This window comes from Silene latifolia, chromosome 3 (assembly GCF_048544455.1).
Source record: "Silene latifolia isolate original U9 population chromosome 3, ASM4854445v1, whole genome shotgun sequence".
NCBI classification, from domain to species: Eukaryota; Viridiplantae; Streptophyta; class Magnoliopsida; order Caryophyllales; family Caryophyllaceae; genus Silene; species Silene latifolia.
The window spans coordinates 4,385,764-4,404,305 of NC_133528.1; the positions used below are offsets into that span (position 1 = coordinate 4,385,764).

At 36.9% G+C, this 18,542-nt stretch overlaps 2 protein-coding genes across 2 annotated transcripts; one reads left to right on the forward strand and one right to left on the reverse strand.

Annotated features, from left to right (window-relative positions):
* The first annotated feature begins 13,930 nt into the window (after positions 1-13,930).
* On the forward strand, positions 13,931-14,614 carry LOC141646529 (uncharacterized). The gene has a single exon (XM_074454401.1). It carries the CDS (start codon positions 13,931-13,933, stop codon positions 14,612-14,614), a length of 684 nt encoding a protein of 227 aa, XP_074310502.1.
* A 647-nt stretch (positions 14,615-15,261) lies between these two features.
* Positions 15,262-18,371, reverse strand: LOC141645832 (tropinone reductase homolog At5g06060-like). The gene is made up of 5 exons (XM_074454016.1): positions 18,237-18,371; positions 17,483-17,690; positions 17,168-17,393; positions 16,015-16,121; positions 15,262-15,724 (listed from the first exon to the last, which is right to left on the reverse strand). Exons 1-5 carry the CDS (start codon positions 18,314-18,316, stop codon positions 15,539-15,541), a joined length of 807 nt encoding a protein of 268 aa, XP_074310117.1. The 5' UTR covers positions 18,317-18,371; the 3' UTR covers positions 15,262-15,538.
* Positions 18,372-18,542: the final 171 nt, after the last annotated feature.

The window sequence follows — 18,542 nt, forward strand, 5'->3', positions numbered from 1 at the left end:
TAACCCATTCATTTTGTTTTGTAGACGTTCAAGAATGTTTCACAAGTTTTTAAAAAAAATATCGAAAATGTTACATTAATGATTACGTACAATATGTAAAAAGAGAATAACTATCTACCTTTTCTTTTAGCTTCTCTTCTCACAACCGATTAAAATATCATATGTTTTGCTCCATTTACTTGCTTTCCGACCCCATAAGAGTTTAAAAACTTTACAACATAACTCAGATTCTTTAAAATAAAACTCGAAAATTTTAGTATATAGCTCGGATTCTGAACCAGACAACTGGTGATAGAGTCTATTAATTGCTTAAAATCACTTATGGGACCATTTGTAAATCTTCTAGCTTTCATGACTTGATGTCGACCAATTCCTTTGACATTTTTTTACAACACCATGAACTTCTTGTGGAGTGGGTGTCGAATTTTCTTTTGGCTTACTTTGAACATACTCTCTAAAACACCAAGTAAAATTTGCTACAACATCTGTCTGTTGGATTTGGACTTTCATTATTCGGTTTTCTTATTTATGAAAACGGGTTGAATGTGACCGGTAAAGCCCACTAAAGTTATATGATCTATTGGGCCTAGGTCTGTCTCAGTCAGTACGGTTAAGTACATAGTGTGATGGTGCTTGATAAGTGTAGAGGCATTTTTATTATACGATGGGCACGATGGGAGGGGGCCCAAATACAGTTCTATTATGGCTAGGTATCTCTTCATGTCTAGAATATCTCTAACCTATATAAATAGGTTATTGGGTTGACATGCCCCATTGATTGTCAACATAAGGAAAACCTAGAAGAGGGAGGAGAAGATCCTAGTATACTAATTCTTATTATTTATTATTATTATACGCTCTAGACGATCTGACTATTGCTTCCGCTAAAGGTATGTACTCTATACAATGATCCTTATAATTTATCTTACATGTGGTATCAGAGCAGGATTGTATTAGGGTTTCTGACCGTAATATTCTGTTCTATTCTCTTTTCGTTAGATCAACGAAAATTTAAAATTATTACTTATTGAATAGTCTGATGATCTTAAAGTGAATTGTTACGAACTAATAAAGAAAGAGCATGAAAACTTGCGGACTAATAAAGAAAGAGCATGAAAACTTATAAAGATACAAACGAATGTCAGATCTTGTTCCACGCATAAATACTCATGCCTTGTTGATCAAGTTTATTATTTATTTATTTATTAAACGTAATCAATTTGATATTATCCTGCCGTGATGTCAGGCTAAGTATAAAACCTGACCATGTGCCTTTCGTCTTCATATGCTTTGTATTGAGTTTGCACAAACAATTTGATAGTCTTTCCTTAGTTATTCACTTGGCGGCGTCATGTACTCATTCACGCTTACTTAAAGCGTGACTTGAATTATAGTGTTCTTTATGGATCCTTAGTACGGCCGTGTAAAATTAAGTTCTCAATATTGAAAGTTATGCACTTGTAGAAATCCGTGAGTATTATGAATCTATTTTCATAGTCCATATGTTATATCATATACTTAATGGTAAATTATATATTATAAAGGATAGCATGAGTATCATATATGGGCAAGGTTCCGGTGAAATATTTTATCTGACGGTGATTAGCTTGGCCAAAGCGGGTTATCTACTAATAGTTAAAATAATTCGTAAGGATTCCGGAATGTTTGTGCTTCTTAAATTAGTTTCTATAATTTCCTGCCCAAAGGGGGAAGTTGTATAAGTTAATTTAAGTAAGTGGTTGAGTAAATACAAGTGTAATAATTTGATTTCTTGGAAATTTATCTGCCCAAAGGTGATTTATTTTTGAGAAATTTCCTTGTCTATTTACTTGGAGGTAGTTATTATCTCATGTGTATTCTGCCCAAAGGAGAATGCATAAGGTATAATATGATTCCTGTTGGAGGTAGTTATTGTGTTTTGTGTATTCTGCCCAAAGGTGAATGCATAAAATATAATATGAATTCCTGTGAGAATATTGCGACTCCCCTAGCATATTCTTGTGTAAAGTTATAAAGAAATTATACCCATATCATGCTAATAGTGGCCTTGATCTATTGTTTTAGTCATTTTCTTTAAGCAATGAAATTTGTGCTATTAAGAGTATAAATGAGGATACTTTTGTTAAGTGGAAAGTGATGTTAAGTTGGCCATTGGTTTATTTGATTAATATATGTATATATCGACTTAACTGGGCACAAACCTCTTGCACTCGTACATGAGAGTACTCAAGCTTAAAATGACTATCACCTTTATAGGTGGGAATTGGTACATAAATTGTGTATGTTGATATTGAAGAATTCGATGTCTGGGAATTTCAAGGTTTTCTAATGGGATTCAATCTGTATTGATGCTAAAGAATTTAAAAAGGTCTGAAAATTGGGGAATTAATGGACTGCCTTATTAATTTAAATCATGTATGATGTGATTAGTAGTATTGAAGTGCATATCATCTTACTAAAGACAAAGTACCCGTTGTTGAGTTTATTCCTTGTCGGTTAACTTCTCAATTCTCTTCCCAGAAAGGAGTCACTTCAAAATAGCTTACTGCCCCAAACTGATACATGGACCGACAAGGACTTATTTTATATGGGTGAGTATTGAAAATGAAATAGGGGAATGAGATAAAGGAAAAAAGTAGTGAACTTATTCATTAAGCAACTTTTTCGAAGGGGAAGTCAGGTAACATTTATACAAGAATACTTGTAAAAGGTCTTGAGGTTAAGACTTAAGAGTAATAAAGAATCTAGTATTACTACTGGAGTTACTTGTTGGTTTTGCGACCAGACTGACCATAAATTGAGAAAGTGTTTAAAATACAAAATCTGGTTAGCAAGGATAATAAAGACAGGTAATTTATTGGCCTCAGTTTGTTTTGAATCATGTTTAGCAGATGTGTCACCTCATTCTTGATGGTTAGATAGTGGTTCATTTGTTTATGAAAAGTATTTTCCTTAAAGGGTTCCAAAATAAATAAACACCAAGTGAGGTTATAGTCAGCGTGTCCGCAATGAATGGCGGGAAACTTGATGTGGATTTCATCAGAACAGTTGTCTTAAAGCTTAGTTCAGGATTTTATTTGTCTCTAGAAAATTTTCTTTATGTGTCGTATATGAGACGAAATTTGATTTCTATTTCGTAATTTGACATGTGTGGATTTCGTTTGGTCACTTATAATTAAAAGGTTGAATTATTTTATAACTCTCATATGATTGGAAATGCTTTCAATTCCTTTGTGATGATTTGTATTAATTGGATTGGATTTGATTTCCTATGATATTTTCTTGAATGTTGAGAGTGTTGGAACTAAAGTAGATTGACCAAAGAATTTTTTTTATTTTCTTTTATTTTATGGCATAGGATTCTTAGTCATGTTTCCAAAGAGAAAATTCATGGATTTGTCAAATGTGAAATTGTATCTGAACTTAATTTTAAGGAACTCTTAAAGGATATTCACACTAACATTAGTGAACCACTACTATTTGTGGAAATACGTCATATATCATGTTCATTGATGGTGATTCTAGATGTGGTTATGTTTACCTTATAAGTGGTAACTCTAAGGCTCTTGTTAAGTTTAAAGTATTAAGGTTTAGAGCTTCTTATGTATGACCATTATTAAGACTGAAAGATGATACCGAGTTGGAAAGTTGTTATGTCAAATTAAACATGATGATTCATGGTTGTATATGAGTTTTTTGTTTTATACTTATTGTTGGACAATATATAATGCCAAGTCTTCTTGAACAAAACGGTGTGAACAAAACGATGTGACTGAGCGTTGTAATTGTACCAATAAGGATAGGGTGAGGAGTTTGCTTCGAAATACAAATTAACAGCTTATAGCTAAAGTAAAGCTTTTAAATCTGCCTTATATATCTTGGACCCAATACCTGAAAACTTTTTTTTTAAGTGTCTTATGAACTATGGATGGATGAAAGCCAAGTTTGAACTTTTTTTAGGGTGTGGGGCTGGCAGTTAAGTTGGAAATTTATATTTATAATCTTTCTGGAAAATTTTGATCCTAAAACCACTCCTAAATCCTTTTGTTACTTATCCTACTGTAGATTTTAAAGATTAAGATTTGTAGAGTATATAACAGTTAAATTTTCTAGAGAATGGCTTAGAGACCTGTTGTTGTAACAAAAGGCTTATTTGTCTTATCATGAGTTTGTTGGTCTTTTATTTATGCATTAGAAAAATATTTATTTATTTTTTTTTTCTAATGGGGGAAGTATGATGACCAATAATGTTATTTCACATAACCCGTATGTTGTTGCATATTCTAAAGTGTTTTCAAAAAGGCTTTAAGCATTTAACTATGTTGATTTTGTTGTCTATATCGGGGAAGTTGATTATGATTTGAGTGAAATAGTCAAGATTATAACCTATAAACAAGATATTTATTTTGTGCAAGCGGATAAATGAAAAGAGGTTATATATGTATGATGAGATGTAATCAATAAGACACATAATAAAGTTTAGGAGTTAATTGTTACTCCAGTGGGTTTTGTTTTTTTAATCCAGTCGGGTGTAAAGTGAATCTCTAAAATAAAGATGGATTTTGAAGGTGTTGTTAAGAAACCTAAGGAGAGATTTTGTGACAAATGGTTATACTAAAAAAGAAGGTGTGAATTTCAATGAAACAGTTTCACCTATTACTTCAAAGGATTCTTAGGTCTTTCATTGTTCATGATTTAAAGTTATATTAAAATGGATATTCTCATTGTTCTCTTTGAATGATTTTGTTGAGAAAGTTAAAGAACATATGGTATGTAAATTGAAGAAATCAATTTATGAATTGAAACAAGTTTCTTGTGAGTGGTATATATAAAGTTTCATAAATTTATGGAGTCTAATGGACTTGCTTAAAATATTAATGATGTTTGCATATATTACAAGATCAGTGGGAGGATATTGAATTGATATTCCTTATTCTTTATGTTGATGTCTTTCACGTGTTTATAATGATCTTGGTTTGTTGCATGACACAAAAGCAAATCTTTTCATTGTCTTTGACATGAACGATTTGGGGGAAGCATGTTTTGTGCTTGGTATTAAGATTGTGTGTGACATCTCTAACAGTATGTTAGCTAGGATTATCTTAAGGGAGAAATAATGTTGGATAACCTGGTATAACTCTCATAAGTAAAAGTGACAATTTAAGTAAGAATGAATGTCGTCCTTAAAGCAGACTTGATGAGAACACTATGTAGAATAAATCTTATGATAGTGTTGTTGGTAATTTGATGTATGCTGAAAGTTATGTTTGATGATATGAAATCCGGTACAGGATTTGTTTTTATGTTAGCTGTTGGTGCTATATCTTGAAAGTGTGTCAAACATAATGTACTGTTCAGCTGTCCCCCTATATTAAGGAAACAAAGATTATAGCTTGTTATATATATATAACTGCTCATCATGCTAAGGATATGAGATATTGTGAAATGTGTCAAATCTAAGGTTTTTTAATTTGAAAATTCACAATGTTAAAGAATGGGTTGAACTTGAAAATGTCGAGTTTGTGTCTCTTTTAAACTAAGGAGATGATTGCGGACCCATTGACTAAAGCACTTATGGTTATTGAGTTTTGAAAAGTATGTTAAAGATATGAGTTTTATGATGCATTGAATTAGTGGGAGTTGTAATTGAGATATTTTGGTACTTGAGGTACTGTATATATGTTTTCAGTAATAAGGTTGATGTTTTAATTCTCACTAAATGTATGCATGTTAAATATAAGTTTGATGCATGTATGATTATTGTTATAGTACAATTTGTGTCTCGTTAAGAGATGTTCTGCATTAAAGCTTTTGCCCTTTAGTGGGTGTATTTTGTCCTATAATGGATGTTGGCTTTTGAGCCATTGCCAATTGTGGTGTATTTGGCCTGTAGGGGTGGAGTTATCCTTTAATGGATGTTGGCTATTTAGCCATTGCCTGTTTTGGTGTATTTACCCTTTAGTGGGTGGTTTAATCTCTAATGAGTATAAATATACCTTAAGTGATATTAACCTTTTAAGGTACTTAAGGGGAATACTTCTTTAGAAGTGGGTCTCAATTGAGACTGTGACCGAATGTTGTTAAGCATGCTCATCTTAAAGTTTGGATCTATTATGCTAAAACCACACTACACTTTGTCACACTTGGGACTCATGTCGGTAAGCTTTTGGTGTTGTGATCATGGAAGGTCTTGTATGACTTTAATTGTACTATGTCCGCTATGATTCACATTAAATTGCTTATTGGACCGAGTTCTGTTGATTGAGATGTTTATATGGCCATGTTGTTCAACCCGAGAGTCGTTTTACAAAATAAAAGTTTTCGAAATATTTCTTGAAACAAAACATTTTAATAAAACCAACAATGTCGCCCAAGTGGGAGAATGTTGGATTTGGACTTCCATTATTCGGTTTTCTTGTTTATGAAAACGGGTTGAATGTGACCGGTAAAGCCCACTAAAGTTATATGATCCATTGGGCCTAGGTCTGTCTCAGTCAGTACGGTTAAGTACATAGTGTGATGGTACTGATAAGTGTAGGGCCTGTTTATTATACAGTGGGCAGCCTGATGGGGGGGCCCAAATACAGTTCTATTATGGCTAGGTCTCTCTTCCTGTCTAGAATACCTCTAACCTATATAAATAGGTTATTGGGTTGACATGCCCCATTGATTGTCAACATAAGGAAAACCTAGAAGAGGGAGGAGAAGATCCTAGTATACTAATTCTTATTATTTATTATTATTATTATACGCTCCAGACGATCTGACTATTGCTTCCGCTAAAGGTATGTACTCTATACAATGATCCTTATAATTTATCTTACACTGTCAACCTATCTCGCATTTGCTTCTTAGACCTCGAGGAAGATATTGACTTTTTGGATACTATTCATATACAATAACAAAAATATAAAACTTTTAGAATTTTTACTAATATAATGCAATATATTAACGATGCAAAACATGCATTAATGTACGTGAAAAAAGGTAAATGAGAATGTTGGATTTGAAGAGAAAATTTACCATAAAGCAACACACAACATCATTTCTAAAGATCTGATTAATATTGAATTTTCAATAGGCCACCAATATTGACCCACATTCAACAAGCTACCATTATTATTATGTACTCCCTTTATATCACAACAATGGTAACATTGATTTTTTCACACTTGTCGAGACACGTTTTGCAACGTGAATATCTTTAGTTACACATTATTAAAAATTATAAAAATTTGATATTCCTATAGCATTCATGACGATAAATCAAACAAGATCTCACATGACTATATTTTGTCTTATAGATTAAGAATCATATCGAAGATTCCCTACGACCATGAATAGTGTCAAGATTCTCAATGTTACCATTGGTGTGGTATGAAGAGAGTATGTTTTAATATTCAACAAGCCACAATTATTATATACTAAGTTGAAACCTGTGCGCTACAACATGATAATTAACTTAGTTATAATTATATTGAAAAAGATTTTAAGAATATAAAGTTTTAATGTTTACATTTCTATTTGTCTAATCATTTCAATACATGTGATTAAAATTTAAAATAGCTCTTTCAAATAAAATAAAAAATAAATAAATACATGGGATGAATATAGTAGGAAACACTTTGTTGGTACTTAAAATTGAATTACTTTACTGATAATTTAAAATCATGTCATCATATAAATTATATATACGCAGTAATGTTTTATTGGTATTGATATTTCTCTCTTTTCAAATAAAAAATTTAATTAATTATATGATTACAATAAATAAAATATTTCATTAATATTGATCATTTTATCGCTTTTTCTCCCTCTTATATAATAAGTATACTGATGATATATGTTTGCTATTTAAAAATTCGGCTTGAAAATTAAAAAAAAAAAAAAACTTATTGTTAAACTTTTAAATTTGAGTGGAAAAGGAGATGATATATACTTCCTCCATTCAACTCCACTCTACCAATTTCAATTTTCTACACTATTCACAATTAAACATTCAATTTCAATTTTCTCTCCATCCATAAGTGAAAATATATTCATGTGAGATCTTATTTGATTCGTCTTTATGAGTACATTAAAAATATCTAACTTTTATAATTTTGGCAAATACGTAACTAACGATATTTAACGCGTGTTCGCGTTGACAAACATGAAAAAGTAAAGTGGTAGAGTGGAGTTGAATGGAGAAAGTATGTAATTCAAGCTTGCTTGGTTAGAATAGCCCAACTTTACTAACTGCTCATAAATCATAATATTAAATATATGAATTCCTTATGAAATTGAGATACAAAGCACTAAGGGGGTGTTTGGTAAACGACATATTGGCCGATTTTTAGCATGTTTAAGGGTTTTAGCATGCTTGACCAATCAATATGCTAATTTGAGTATTTGGTAAACAACATATTGAAACAACATATTTGGGATCAATACGTTGTTTTACAACATGCTGCTTACCCCCAATAACATATTGGTTAGCATATTGTAAAATAGAAAATTTTGTTTAATTTTACAAAGAAAACTAACAATCTACTAATCGTAATCTGTCAATTACCAATCATCAAATTAATTCTGCTAATAGTAACATGTTAGTCAAACTTTCTGATGAAATCTGTCATTTATAATCTACTTTTGCTGAAATTAATCCACTGTCTACCAAATAGGGCCCAAAGTTTATTCAATCACTGACACATACGGATGACGGAGTAAATCTTGATACATAATTAGCAATTGAATCCTATTTCTAATTACATTCTCTTCCCTATAGAAGTTTATGTTGCTTACGTTTAAATATTTAATGAAGATATATAATGTAGATAGAACATAAATTAGATTGACACCAGTTGATTAGGAAAAGGACACTGTTCTTTCTACAATTAATGACTACTCGTCTACTCCATATATAAGCTTTATTACTATGTTTGTCTATTATCAACAATTGGTGGGACGTTATCATTAAGTTTTCACAAAATTTCTAGGGTTTCTCTCCTAGGGCTCTTTCTAGGTCTAGGGTTAGGTCTTGGTTTTCTCCTCCAGTTTTGAGGCTCCTCTCGCGTTTTCTTACGTGAGTGTGGCTGCGTCGTGTCTTTTCGTTTTGCGTTTGGTTGTGTTGTGTCGTTTTGTGCAGGTCTGAAGATTTGTTCGATCCGATGGCTACATCTAGGGATAAGGGTAAAGGTATTCTGATTAATGAAGATCGTAGGACGGCTGTTTCGTTTCTTTGGGAGGAAGGCACCGAGGAAGAGGAAGAAAGGGGTCAGTTGATGTTGGTAGGGCGGATTTGGGCGCAAAAATCTATTAATGTCAAAGCGGCTATCGAGACGATGACAAAATTGTGGAATCCGATGAAGCCTATCATAGGGAACGTTATCGATGCGAATGAGAAACTTTTCGTGTTTCGATTTGGGACGCTCCACGATAAGGAAAAGGTTTTGGAAAATCAACCATGGCACTTTGATATGTTCGTTTGGTGTTTCAACGAACCTTCTACTACGGGTAAGGTAACTGATGTCCCTCTTTTTCATTTACCTATATGGGCACGTATTTATGATTTACCCATATCGGGGCGACGCAATGAAGGCAATGTGAGGAGGATTGGGGCAATGTTGGGGACGTATATTAGGATGGAATTAGGGCCAAATCCAGAGATGGATAGAGCTATTAGGTTTCGTGTTTTGCATGATGTTAGGACGCCGTTAAAAAAGTCGATTAATATTCTGATGCCAAACGGGAAGGAGGTTGAGTTCGATGTAAAATATGAAAAATTGCCGAATTTCTGCTATGGTTGTGGGAGACTTGGGCATGGGGAAAAAGTCTGTGAAGATGGACCGTTTGATGAAGATGATTTACAATTTGGGGATTGGTTGAGAGCTTCTCCGTGGAAAATCACGAAGACTGTTAAAGAAGGAACTGGGAAAGCTGCGAGATCTTTACATCCAATTTTCGAGGATATGCGAAGAAATGAGGAAGAAGGAGATATTGCTAAGATAATTGATAAATTATAGAGTATTGCTGTGAGTTTTAAAGCGAAGAAGAGAAGGGAGGAGGTGGCGGTGAATGAAGTGTTAGGGGAAGACAGTACAGGGAGGGGAGGAGGCTTTCCTCGGGTGGAGGAGAGGCCTATGTGGGAAGGAGGAGGGGAGCCTATTTCGATGGAGGAGGGACTGGTGCAGGGACAGGGAAGCAGTGGGAGGGTAGAGATGGCAGTGGATGATATGGGGAAGAGGGGTGAGCAGCTTGTAAATTGTGGGTCTGGATGTCAGGTGCGAGAAACACAAGGCGAGGTGGAGGGGAATCAGCAGGGGGTGGAGAAGGGAGGGGGTGGTAGTGAGAAAGGTAGGAAGTGGGTGAGGAGAATGGGAGAGGAAAGAAGGGGTGCTGTGGAGGGGGGTCAAATGTCGACAGGAGGAAAACGGGGTAGGGAGGAAGAAGGAGTGGGGGCGTTGGAAAGCAAGAGAACTAAGGTTACTAAAGACGGGGGCGTCATTATACCTGAGGCGGAGGTTGAGGGTGCTCAACCCCGCCGGGCTCAATGAGTATCCTAAGTCTTAACTGCCGGGGATTGGGCCACCCCGATGCAGTAGGTGCGCTCCGTCATTTGTTACGACGGGAGGCCCCGGCCATGGTGTTTCTTTGCGAGACGAAACTCAGTGGTCGTGAGATGCAGACAGTTCTCGCGAAATTTGAGATGTTTTATGGTATGCATGTGGATAGTGTAGGGAGGGCTGGTGGATTAGCATTCTGGTGGCATAAGGATATCAAATGTGAGTTCCTTTCGGCGTCAGTTCATCATATGGATTTCATTGTTAGGGAGACTAGTGGGGATTGGCGTGTGACGGGTTTCTATGGTTGGCCTATGGTTGCGGATAAACATCTTTCTTGGAAGCTTTTGCGGGTCCTAGGGCAGCAGTCGGGGTTGCCATGGATGTGTATAGGTGATTATAACGAGATTTTATTTGCTAACGAAATGAAAGGGGGCCAACGAGCTCAATGGCAAATGAACCAGTTTCGAGAGGCAGTGGATGCGTGTGGCCTGAAGGATGTTTCTTTTGAGGGTTATATGTTTACTTGGGATAATGGGCAAGCGGGAGAGGATAACCGTCAAAGCAGAATAGATCGAGCTATGGGTACTAATGAGTGGATGGAGCGTTTTCCCTATGCTAGGCTTTGTCATTTGGGGCGTGAGTGGTCGGACCATTCACCGCTCAAACTGGTGTTAGACCGGCGGGAAACTGTGGCGCAAACCACGAGAAGATTTCGTTTTGATCAGATTTGGGTGGGGGCTGAGGGGTGTGAGGAGGCTATTCTACGTGGGTTTGAGAGGGGGGGAGATGACCTCGTGGATGCGTTACAAGAGAGTGCGAGGGAATTTCAAGCATGGAAACGGGTGAGCATAGGTAAAATTGTGAAGATGATTGCAACAAAACGAAGCAAAATAGCACGCTTGAATGAAGGGGGTCGAACAGATGAGGAGGTACGGCGTAGGAGGAAATTGGTGAGGGAAGTGGCGGATTTGAGTAGACAAGAGGAACAGTTTTGGCGGCAACGATCAAGGGCCCTTTGGCTCAAAGACGGGGACAGAAATACGAGCTTTTTCCATAAGCAAGCTGGACAGAGGAAGGCAAAGAATCACATAAGCAAGCTGGTGGATGATGGAGGTGTCGTGAGGTGTGGGGATGAGGCAGTCTCTAGGGTTGCGACGTCCTATTTCACGGAGCTGTTTACAGCGGCTCCTGCTAGGGACTTTGGGGATGTGTTCAATGGTATGGAGGGGCGGGTAACGACGGAAATGAATGGGGAGTTGGGCTGTGAGTACTCGGAAGATGAGGTTGTGGAAGCGCTCAATCAGATGCACCCTTTAAAGGCTCCTGGACCAGATGGCATGAATTGTTTGTTTTACCAAACATATTGGCATATAGTTGGACCGTTGGTGACGGGTACTGTTCTGCGGGTCTTAAACGGGGCTCCGATGCCAGATGGGGTAAACCATACTCATATTGTTCTTATCCCGAAGAAGAAGGCGCCAGATAAGATTCGTGATTTCCGACCTATTAGTTTATGCAATGTGGTGTACAAGCTGATTTCGAAAATTCTTGCTAATCGGCTGAAGCTATTTCTCAATAAAATTGTGTCGCCAAATCAGAGTGCGTTTACACCAGGTAGGCTAATCACGGATAATGTCCTCATCGCTTTTGAATTGTTTCATTATATGAAGAACTCGAAACATAAAGAAAGGCATATGGCGGTCAAGCTAGATATGGCGAAGGCTTATGATCGGGTGGAGTGGGATTTTCTAAAGCAGCTCTTGTGTGTGATGGGTTTCGATGCCAGGTGGGTGGATAGGGTAATTATGTGTGTGACCACGGTCTCTTCAGCTGTACTCATTAATGGGAATGTAAAGGAGGCTTTCCAACCGGAGCGTGGCTTGCGACAAGGTGACCCTTTATCTCCTTATCTATTCATTTTATGTGCGGAAGTTTTATCGAATTTGATGAGGAGAGCGACTGAAAGCTCCGTGCTCCATGGTCTTCGAATTTGGCCCCAAGCACCAGTGATATCGCATTTACTATTTGCAGACGATAGCATATTTTTCCTAAAAGCTAGCGAAGGTGAAGCGTTGGAGGTGAGGAATATTCTCCGTAAATATGAGGTTGCCTCGGGTCAAATGGTGAATTTGGACAAAACAACAATTTCTTTTAGCCGTGGGGTCTCGGATGAGCGGAGAGTTAGAATAGCTGCATGTTTGGGCGTGAATATTGTCGAGGAGCAAGAGCGATATTTGGGTTTACCTACTGTCGTGGGTCGTTCTAAAAAACCTCTAACTGATATTGTGCGCAATAAGCTCAATAAACGGTTGCAAGGGTGGCGCGGGAAAATATTGTCTAGGGCGGGTAAGGAGATTCTCATAAAGGCAGTCGCCAATTCGCTCCCTACCTATGTGATGAGTGTGTTTAAACTTCCGGACTCTTTTTGTGACGAGTTGAGAGCTCTTGTGTCGCGGTTTTGGTGGGGATATGAGGAAGGAAAGCCGAGGAAAATCTCGTGGGTGTCGTGGAAGCGCATGTGTCAACCAAAATGTATGGGGGGTATGGGGTTCCGGGATTTGATTGCTTCGAACCAAGCGTTGCTGGGAAAGCAAGCCTGGCGCCTATTGACGGAACCTGAATGTTTATGGGCCAAGCTTATGAGGGGTCGGTATTACAGTGGAGGGGAGTTCTTGGCTGCGGGGCTGGGTTATAACCCGAGCTACACGTGGCGTGGGATTGTGGAAGCTCGAACTGTGCTGATGCGTGGGTTGAGGAAAAGAATTGGGGACGGTTTGGGGACCTCTGTATGGCGTGAAGCATGGCTGGTGGGAACACAGTCAGGGCGAGTTTTATCACCGTGCAGGGAAGGGTGGGAAGATATGGTGGTTGCGGACTTGATGAAGAATGATGGACGTGAATGGGATGAGTTGCGCTTGGCTGAATGCTTTTTACCTTTCGAGAGGGAGCGGGTTTTAAATATTCGGTTGGGTAGGGAGAGACGGGTTGATTCGTGGTACTGGGCTTTTGAACGAAATGGGGAATACTCGGTGAGATCAGCTTACAAGCTTCTTGCGGGGGAGGATCCTAATATGGTGGAGACGTCGAATTGGGAACGGAGCAAATGGTTATGGAATAATTTGTGGAAAGTTCAGGTGTGGCCTCGGATCAAGCTTTTCTTCTGGCAATTGTGCAACGACGCTTTAGCAACCAAGGTAAATTTATCTATTCGTGTCGGTCAAAATGATCTTTTGTGTCCGTTGTGTCAGAGTCATGTTGAGTCGAGTCTTCATCTTTTCCGAGATTGTTGAGTGGCGAGGGGGGTATGGGAGGAAATTGGGCTGTTGGAGGACGAGAGGGACGGTGAGGGGGATGTTCGAGCTTGGGTGGAAGGTTGTTGGTGTGGAATGGGGAAGAGGGAGTATGGGTTGATGATGGTAGTATGTTGGGCCATATGGGAGGCGAGAAACCGAGTTATTTTTGAGGGAGGAAGTGTGGTGGTGGTGGATGTGGTGAAGAGAGTTCGAAGGGTGTTTGAGGAAGTGGAGGGGGAGCTGGTTGTACGGGCTAGGGAGGCAGGGGGGCCGAATGAGGAAGGGGGAATGCAAGGGGATGATTGGCGACCGCCGAGCTCGGGGTGGGTTAAGCTCAATGTGGATGCGGTAGTGAAGGAAGGGATTGGTGTAGGTGTTGGGGCGGTTTGTCGGGATAGCTCGGGGAAGGTCCTATGGGGTATGGCTCATAATCGACGGGAAGTTTGGGAAGCACATGTAGCGGAGGCAGTAGCGGTGTTGGAAGGGCTCGAACAAGCGCGGGAAGCAGGCCACGAGTGTGTTGTGGTGGAAAGCGACTGCTCGCAAGTTATTGATGCTTTGAAACAGCGTAAGACGGGACGAAGTTTATTTTCGTTGGTTTTGGATGACATTTTATGTATTTCTAGCTATTTTTCTTCAGTTGTTTGGTCTTACATTAGTAGAAGAAACAATGTAGTGGCTCACGCGTTAGCACATGTGTTGCCGGTAGGAGATGGTAGAGTTGTTTGGATCGACAAACTTCCTGAGATTGTTGATCGTCTGATTATTTCAAATTAATGAATGTACCCCCGTGGGTTTCAAAAAAAAAAAAAAAAAAAACAATTGGTGGAATATGTAAAATGTAAGTTTAAGACGTTCAAATATGTGGAATGAATATGACAAAAAACTTGTGATAATGTTAAATTGTTAATAGGGGTATGTCAATTTTCAAGTGTGGAAATGTCGGGAGGATTTCGAGTTGCTAATGTTAATGGAATTTCAAGTTAGCTACTTAGAATGAACATTCGTGAAAGTAACACTACTTTTTTATTGTTTTTTCTTAAAGACAATGATTAGAGTTATCGTATGCATTATCCCCCGACATGAACTCGAACTCTTAAGTCCGCTCTATCAAAGAATGTACGTTTTGATGAACAAATTGAAGTACTACTTTAAGGTTTAACGGGCGTATATTGTCACTTAGAGTAATATTGGTTACTACGTAATTTGATTTCATTAGGATTTCTATTGCTATAAACTCATGCTATTTAAGAATATATAGTTCCACTATTATGAAGGCACGAGTTACTTTACGATAAACTTATATTTTACACATGCTCACTTAAAAGCAAAAAACAATTTACTTACCCATGCAACGCCATGAAATCTAGTTCCTTTATGAAAGGAGGTACAAAACTTACTACCAAGTACCAAGTTACCAACCAATAACAACCGTATCATGTTCTACTATACTTCGTATTATTCAACCCGTACACGTATTTTATTGTATATTATTTCAAATACATGCTTCGTAATAAACAAAGATACAATATGTAATATGAGATACTCCTTCCGTCTCACTCATCTGTTTATTTGCTTTTAAATTAATTCCTCTCGTAAAGAATGAAAAAAGCAAATAAATAAATGAGACAAAAGAAATACGTATTTATTGTCAAACTAGTGTCCCAAATTATTATTCAACAAAATAATAAATAAAATTATTTAATGTGGAAAGAAGTCATTAATAGAGAAGCCACCATCAACAAATATAGTTTGTCCGGTAATATAAGAAGCAGCAGGCAAACAAAGAAATGCAACCGCGGTTGATATTTCATTTGCTTCTCCACCTCGTCCCAAGGGTACCCTTGTTTTCAAAACTTTTAATATTCCATTTTCGTCTTTAAACGCCTGCCATTTCGTAAAATCAAACAAATAATGTCAGTGACGGAGCTAAGGAACTCCGTCACGTCTAGAAATGGTGCTCGATTGCTCGCAAAAACATTAATAGTCACTTAACAAGAAATAAGGAAATGATTTTAGACTTTACAAAGCACTCGACCCTACTTGGCTACTTTACCTTACATGCAAATGAATTTGGATCACATAAAACTGTCCAAGAAAAGAATGAGGAAAGAAAATCTGACTATCATGAAAGAGGAAGGAAGGAAGAAATGAGCGACTAGGAGAAAGTATATTACATCTTCGGTAAGAGACGTTATTATTGCCCCCGGAGCAATTGCATTAACTCGAATATTGTCCTTTGCCCATTCACATGCCAAATTCTTAGTTAATTGGTTTAATGCACCTGTGTATCGATTAGTAAAGGTCACAAACAACTTTAGAGAAAGTAAACAAATTAAAACATAATTGGGAAATGATAAATAGGAGTACAACATAGAGGGTTGTACTTAAACATTTAATACCCTTCTAAATTTGTTATTAATCTCTAAATTAGGGAATAAATTACATATATATAAATGCAATTAATGCATGTATTAAGTATTTATTTCCATTTTTAGTTCATTAAATATAACCCATTGGAATGGGTGGTGAGAATCCCCTGCGCCACTTTTGTGTCCCATTGTGTGTGTCACTCCACTCACCTATTGACACATCACTTGTTGCAAAATAAAATATTGCAACAATTATATTAATTTGTTGATGTGTTAGAAGATGAGTGAAGTGACACACACAATAGGACACCAAATGGTACAGATGATCCCACCCTGGAATGGGTTGTATTTATCATTTCTGAGAGCGGATTCTCTGTCCCATTTTGTGTCCCATCTTGTGTCCCACTTTATTCACCTTGTGACACATCATTAGGGAAATGGATCATCTCCATTTCCTTTCTCTCAATTTCCTCTCATAATCTTCTTAAATAATTATTTCCTCTTTCACCCTCATTTTTCTTTATTTTTATGCGTAAATTTAGAACCGTTAGATGTTGTCAATATACGATCTGGGCCATTAATAGGTACTTGCCTCTCCATTTCTTTAGAGAAAATGGAGAAAAAATGGGGCTCCATCATTAGTTTAAGAGAATTTGCTATCAATCTTATCATATGAATGATGATTTGTCGCAAGATAAAAACAATAGAACAGGAGATAGGACAGAAAGTGGGACATGCGACCTCAACTCATCATTTCTCAACATAATTAGACTACCTTAAGTTATTCCTTTTTATCTTCCCATTTGCTTTATAGGAGTCTCCAAGACGGAAGTTTGACCGTATTTTCCGACATCCATATGTTATTTTTTCGTTTATAAATTTATATTTTTTATTTTTCAAGATATTAACGGTCAAAGTTCAGAAACTTTTACTTTCAAAAAACAAATGGAAAGTATACCTTTAGCAGGTCCATAAACAGATCCAAGTGCACAAGCAAATTGACTAGCAATAGAAGAAATGAATATTATGGAGGCCGTTTTTGAGGGTTTGAGGAGTGGATACGAGAGTTGCGATAGATGGTATGCTGACTCAAAGTTAGTTGCCATTACATGAGAAAAATGTTCTTCTGTACAAGCAGAAGTCGCGATTGGTTGTCCAGTTGGTGCACCACCAGCATTGTTCACCTGAACCAAACATATATCAGATAGAGTCGACTTAATAAAAAAGAAAATATGTCATGAATTATATTTTTTAAGGGGGACAATGATCTTACGAGTATGTTCAATTTTCCATTGAAAACAGAAGTGACTTCTTTAATTAAATTTTCTCTTTGAGGCCTCGATGAAACATCACATACTGAGCCAGTTACCGGCATTCCTCTAGACTTCCAATCACTTAAGCAAGTTTGGAGCTCGGATTCATTTCGAGCACATGTATGCACCCTCGCTCCTAACCCTACTAGCTCCTTAACCGTAGCACGCCTGCCCATATATCAATCGGAATATATTTAAGGAACTGTTGAAGTTTTCCTTTTTTCTAAGATATCACGGGGTACAAATCTAATACTTTCAAAAAATAAATAACTGAGACAAAACATTATAAATTAATGAGAAAATTGTTGATTACAGCCTTTTATAAACCTCATTTTGAAAATTACAGCCTTATATAATTTTTTTTGAAAATTACATCCAAAATATTACTTTTCTTCTAAAATTGCACCAACTTGAGGTTTTTGGTGATTTTTGATGATGTTTTTATGATGTATCCTTTATTATTTGAGAGCCTACTTACCCAGATTTCTTACCTCTCCTTAACACAAACCAATTAATCACCCCAAACATCATAAAAACATCATAAAAATTCACCGAAATCCTCAAGTTGGTGCAATTTTAGAAGAAAAGTAATATTTTGGATGTAATTTTCAAAAAAAATTATATAAGGCTGTAATTTTCAAAATGAGGTTTATAAAAGGCTGTAATCAACAATTTACCCTAAATTAATATATCGAGTAGAAAATAGAGTTATACCCAATGCCTTTGGTACCGCCGGTAACAAGAGCTGTGAAACCCTCTAGTGACCAACGTTGGTTGTTACCTATAGCTGCCATCTTTTAATCTTCAAGTGCTTGTTTAATTTTGCTTAGTGTTATTATTTGTTTGTCGATTTACTTTTTATAGGAGACTACTAGAAAACTAATCTTCTATTTATAGTAGTTGTTAATCCTTGACTTATCCAATTCTTATGTATTCCAGAGTACTCCTTAGCAAAGGTCCGTCTCGTTTTATAAGTCGTTTTAAAATAGTGTTACTAAAATAAAGTTAATTTTATCTCAA

Bases quoted from the DNA above. Each gene is read 5' to 3' on its own strand.
- LOC141645832 (XM_074454016.1), bottom strand. From the start codon at position 18,316: ATGGCAGCTATAGGTAACAACCAACGTTGGTCACTAGAGGGTTTCACA. The intron at 17,691-18,236 runs GTATAACTCTAT...ATATATGGGCAG, and splicing joins GGCGGTACCAAAGGCATTGG to GCGTGCTACGGTTAAGGAGC. The intron at 15,725-16,014 runs GTAATATACTTT...ACGAAATGGCAG, and splicing joins TAACGTCTCTTACCGAAGAT to GCGTTTAAAGACGAAAATGG.
- LOC141646529 (XM_074454401.1), top strand. From the start codon at position 13,931: ATGGGGAAGAGGGAGTATGGGTTGATGATGGTAGTATGTTGGGCCATA.